Raw genomic sequence first — 4,727 nt, forward strand, 5'->3', positions numbered from 1 at the left:
TTATCAAAAACAAAACTTATGACGATGAGTAAACATGAAAGGAGAAAAGACAGATTTTTATTTATTTTTAGGCCTAGTTTGAGAAGATTGAAAAAAGTCAAAAAGTCACTATCCTATTTAAATCACATCATCTTATTTAAGTCACATCACATCTCTAATACATCACTTCAAACTCAATCCAAACCCAATCCATATTTAATAAAAAGTCAAAAAGTACACTTATTTAGTGTTCCCAATCTTGAATGAGGCAAAACGTTGATGGGGCCAATCCCCATCTCAAAGTTGCTCACTCCCACCTCCTCAAATTCTAAACTTCAAGTCATCCAATCACGAAAGGTATATAAACATTTATATGTATCTCTCACAAAAACCTTGATAGAGCAGGACCCAGATTGATGAACACCAAGAAAAGAAAGACCAAAAAAAAAAAAAAGGCACACAAAAAGTTGGAATTTATTCCCAACCCACCTCAAAACCAAATCTAAACACCTCCAAAAAGGAACAATAATAATCAACCATCAATCATCTCTGAATGAGGGCTAGGAATCTTCTTCTTTTTCCCTCTCATGGCATGCTTTCAAGGGAAGCATTGCATCCCCAAAACCACACTAGGTGTCGTCGCTCTCGAAGCTATCATTTTCAATGATTACTGTTCACCACTCTTTACACGCACTGTTTTCTACAAAAGGAATGGTCTTTTCCATTTGATTCACCTTTCAAAATCCCCAATGGAATCCTTTTCTTCTTCTTTCTTTCTCTTCCTTTTTTTGCTTGCCTTTCCTAACGGTATGAACTTTTACTTCCCTCTTTTTAATTTTTCTTGAATGTTATTGAATTTTGAATAATGGGTTAGATTCAACTGACTAAGATTTTGAGTTTTGTTATAGTTATTATTAGCCTAGTGTTCTTGCCACCATGATTATAAACTAGAGAAATATAAATAAATATTTGAAGTTATACAAATAATGGGTATTCTACTCTGTTTTCAAATAATGTGTAAAATTATTTAATGTGGATAGTTTAGCTGTGTATATATGTGTATATATATTTGAAGTCAAACTTGGCCTGCTGCATTTATTCATTTTTGCAACATAATTTTGAACAGTATGAACTTTTACTTCCCTTTTTTATTTTTATTTTATTTTTCTTGAATGTTATTGAATTAAATGTGCAATGGGTTAATGTAGAAATTATGAATCATTTCATCTTGACTTTAATTGACTAAGGTCATGAGCATTATTAAAGTTATTAGCAGAGTGTTCTTGCTGCCATGATTGAACTAGAGAAATTTTTTGAGTTTGAGTTGAAGAAACTGGAATCTTCTGATAAATGATTGAACTAGTTGATATAAAAAAAAACAAAGTAAGAGTTTGAGTGTTGATATTTTATTGCAACACAAATAAAGGGTGTTCTAGCATTCTATTCTGTTTGATAGAGAGCACTAAATCAGTACCAAAAAAAAAAAAAATTGTTACCTAGTTTTTGAAATAGTATGCAAAATTATTTTATCTGGAGCAGTTGTATGTATATATATATTTAAACTTGGTTTGTTGCATTTAGAACCTAAAGTTCTCTTCTTTTTTTTTTTTTGTTCCTTTTCTTTATTCCTCATGATTTTTGGAATTAAAATTTGCGATGTTGTGGCTGATATTCTGCTTGAAAATTTGGAACAGTGATTGCGTTCACAGGGACGTATGGAGTAAATTATGGCAGGATAGCAGACGATCTCCCAAAACCTGGGACTGTAGTGTTGCTTCTCAAAGCAAACAAGATTAAGAACATCAGAATCTATGATGCTGATCATGAAGTTCTCAAAGCCTTTAAAGGGTCTGGAATTGAAATAGTGGTTGGCCTTGGGAATGAGTATTTGAAGGACATTAGTGTGAGCAAGGATCATGCGATGGATTGGGTGAAAGAAAATGTGCAGGCATTCCTCCCTGGAACTCGCATTCGTGGAATCGCTGTGGGAAATGAGATCTTGGGCAGCACTGATCAAGAACTCTGGGAGGTCTTGTTGCCCGCGGTGAAAAATGTCTATGATGCCCTTGACGGGCTTGACCTGACTAAGGTAGTCGAGGTTTCATCACCCCATTCTGAGGCTGTATTTGCCAATTCCTACCCTCCATCAGCATGCACCTTCAAGGACACGATTCTTCCATACATGAAACCGCTTCTGCAGTTCTTCTCACATATTGGTTCTCCTTTCTATATAAATGCTTACCCATTTCTCGCCTACATGAGTGATCCCGAGCATATTGACATCAACTATGCTCTTTTCCAAAAGAATGCTGGGATCTATGATGCGAAGACTAAATTGCGTTATGACAACATGTTTGATGCACAGGTTGATGCGGCTTATGCTGCTTTGGAAAAGGCGGGGTTTGAGAAGACACAGGTTATTGTTTCAGAAACCGGTTGGGCTTCTCGTGGGGATGAAAATGAAGCAGGGCCTCATTAAGAAATGCAAGGACTTACAACTATAATTTGCGTAAGAGGCTATTGAAGAAAAAGGGGACGCCTTATAGGCCAAAGATTGCTGTGCGGGGATATGTTTTCGCCTTGTTTAATGAGAATTTGAAGCCCGGACCAACCTCTGAGAGAAATTTTGGACTGTTTAAACCTGATGGGAGCATTGCTTATGATATTGGGTTTGATGGGCTTGAACCTTCTTCAGCATCATCATCTCTTCTCTCCTTAAAGGTATGAATTTGCAAATACCTCTTTTTTATTTTTTATTTTATTTTTGCTTAATAGCCGACCCCATTTGATGGGACTTTAAGGTTTGGTTTGGTTTGGTTTATTTTATTTCTGCTTAATGTTAGTTACACAAATACGGTTTTTCCATTTCATGGCTATTTGATCATTTTTTGGCACTTGAACTATTCCTTCCTAGAAATACTTCTGTCATTTCATTATTGAGTTTTGCTGCTTGAGATAAATGCTTTTGGAAGCACCTTCTTCGAGAAATATCCATAATATCAATGATCAACACGAGTTAGACATTTGCATAAATTTCATATAGAGATCACACAGGGTTGTGCCGCATTTTGTTGCCAAAGGACTAATGTGTTTTAGGATTTTTTTAATTTTTTTTATATATCATACTTTGTGTAACTAGTGGTCACACCTTGCTTATATTCCTAATTATATGGATCATCAATTCTTGTTTCTGATCATCGATTCAAGCCTTGAACATTTTACTTTTAATGCAACTTTAGATGAAACGATAATTTTTTTGGAACATGGTTTTCTGTTCCTCTTGCATTTCTTGCATAGAATGATCCATTCTAGCAAAAATGCATAGCCCTAATGTCACATTCAAGAAGTTAGGGCTTTGAGATATGATACCTGATATTCATACTTACCATGATAACGGTACATGCATCCACAAACCCATTTGGCAAGCTCACTTCAAGAGGAAAAAGTAGTAAAAAGGTTAAGGAAATTCCACACAACCAAACAAATGTTTATAGTATAAAAAAGCAAAGATTAATTGGAGAATTGGTAGTCCTACCACCTCCTCAAAGTGCTATATGTCTGTATACTGTGCTCCATTTTGATATAACTCTTCCAAAACCGATTACTAGTATAACCCTTCAGACAATTCAAGGTTATTTATTGGCACAAGTTAAATCAACTAAATAATTTCTTTTGGAAATATGGATGTTAAATGATTGCTTTTGTGTTCGTTAATTTCTCTGTGCTATGCTCTTCATTTCCTAAATAATTGTTCTGATACAAACATTGGATTTCAATCTGTTTTTCTTGGTTTCTTGATTATGATGTTCATCGGATGACATAGTACCCAACCCTTGTTTGGGTGTTTATATGTGGGAATACAATATTAGACAAATAGGATAATTTTTCTCTGGTTTTTGTTTTATATGTTTTTATTCATTGTTTTATATGTTTTTTATTCCTAATGTTCAAACTTTTCAGGACATTGGATTTATAGGTTGGTTCAGGTCAGCGAACTCACTAGTTTACACGACTTCTGCATTGGTTCTGCTTCTGATTTTGATGCAATGACCGATTGAAACACTCCAATCTCTCATTCCCTCATCGCATTTGATGTTACCTAATTTCTCGAGGCATTTGACCTTCTTCACTATGTACAAATTGTTGCATTGTTACTTCTTATTTGATTCATTGTATTTTCTTGTACTTAACAAACTGACACTCTTGTAATGCTTGATGGCTGAAAATTCTTGATTATCTTTTTGAATATAATTCAGAATTTTTTATGCAATCTTCTTTGGAGGAAACCTTGTATGTCACTTAAAATTGGGTTTCACATGGCTCGTCCAAATATATAATGACCAATTTTTTCACTCTTCTTGGTCGAGAGCTCTGCGAAGTTACAAAAAATGGTGTTTCTTTCTGCAGGATGTAGGTTCTCTTTCTCTTTAACTCTTAATAGGCTCCACAATCACTCCCACAATCCGAAAAACTTAGGCTATGTTTGGAAGGATTTTCAAATCACAATTCTACCCACACATTCTAATATCATGTTTGGATAGAGTTTTCCAACTATATTTCCAAAACAAACACAAAACTCTGTAGAAAACTTTGTGTAAAGCGCAATTTTTGAATTTTTTTTTTTTGAAATTTGGCCTCACCAGTCGTCCCACCAGTTGACCGGAACAGTGCAATTTTTTTTTTATTGCAATTGACATATTTTAATTTTTATATATTCGAAAAAAATATATTCCGAAATTTTAAAATTT

At 34.4% G+C, this 4,727-nt stretch overlaps 1 protein-coding gene across 1 annotated transcript; it reads left to right on the plus strand.

Annotated features, from left to right (window-relative positions):
* The first annotated feature begins 455 nt into the window (after positions 1-455).
* LOC114278114 (glucan endo-1,3-beta-glucosidase 14) lies at positions 456-4,249 on the plus strand. Its single transcript, XM_028220116.2, is given in 4 exon segments — positions 456-786; positions 1,674-2,447; positions 2,450-2,700; positions 3,940-4,249. Coding segments are annotated over 4 exon segments (1,335 nt in total). The 5' UTR covers positions 456-566; the 3' UTR covers positions 4,030-4,249.
* The last annotated feature ends 478 nt before the right edge of the window (positions 4,250-4,727 follow it).

Source organism: Camellia sinensis, chromosome 4, assembly GCF_055761805.1.
Source record: "Camellia sinensis isolate YWXY chromosome 4, ASM5576180v1, whole genome shotgun sequence".
NCBI classification, from domain to species: domain Eukaryota; kingdom Viridiplantae; phylum Streptophyta; class Magnoliopsida; order Ericales; family Theaceae; genus Camellia; species Camellia sinensis.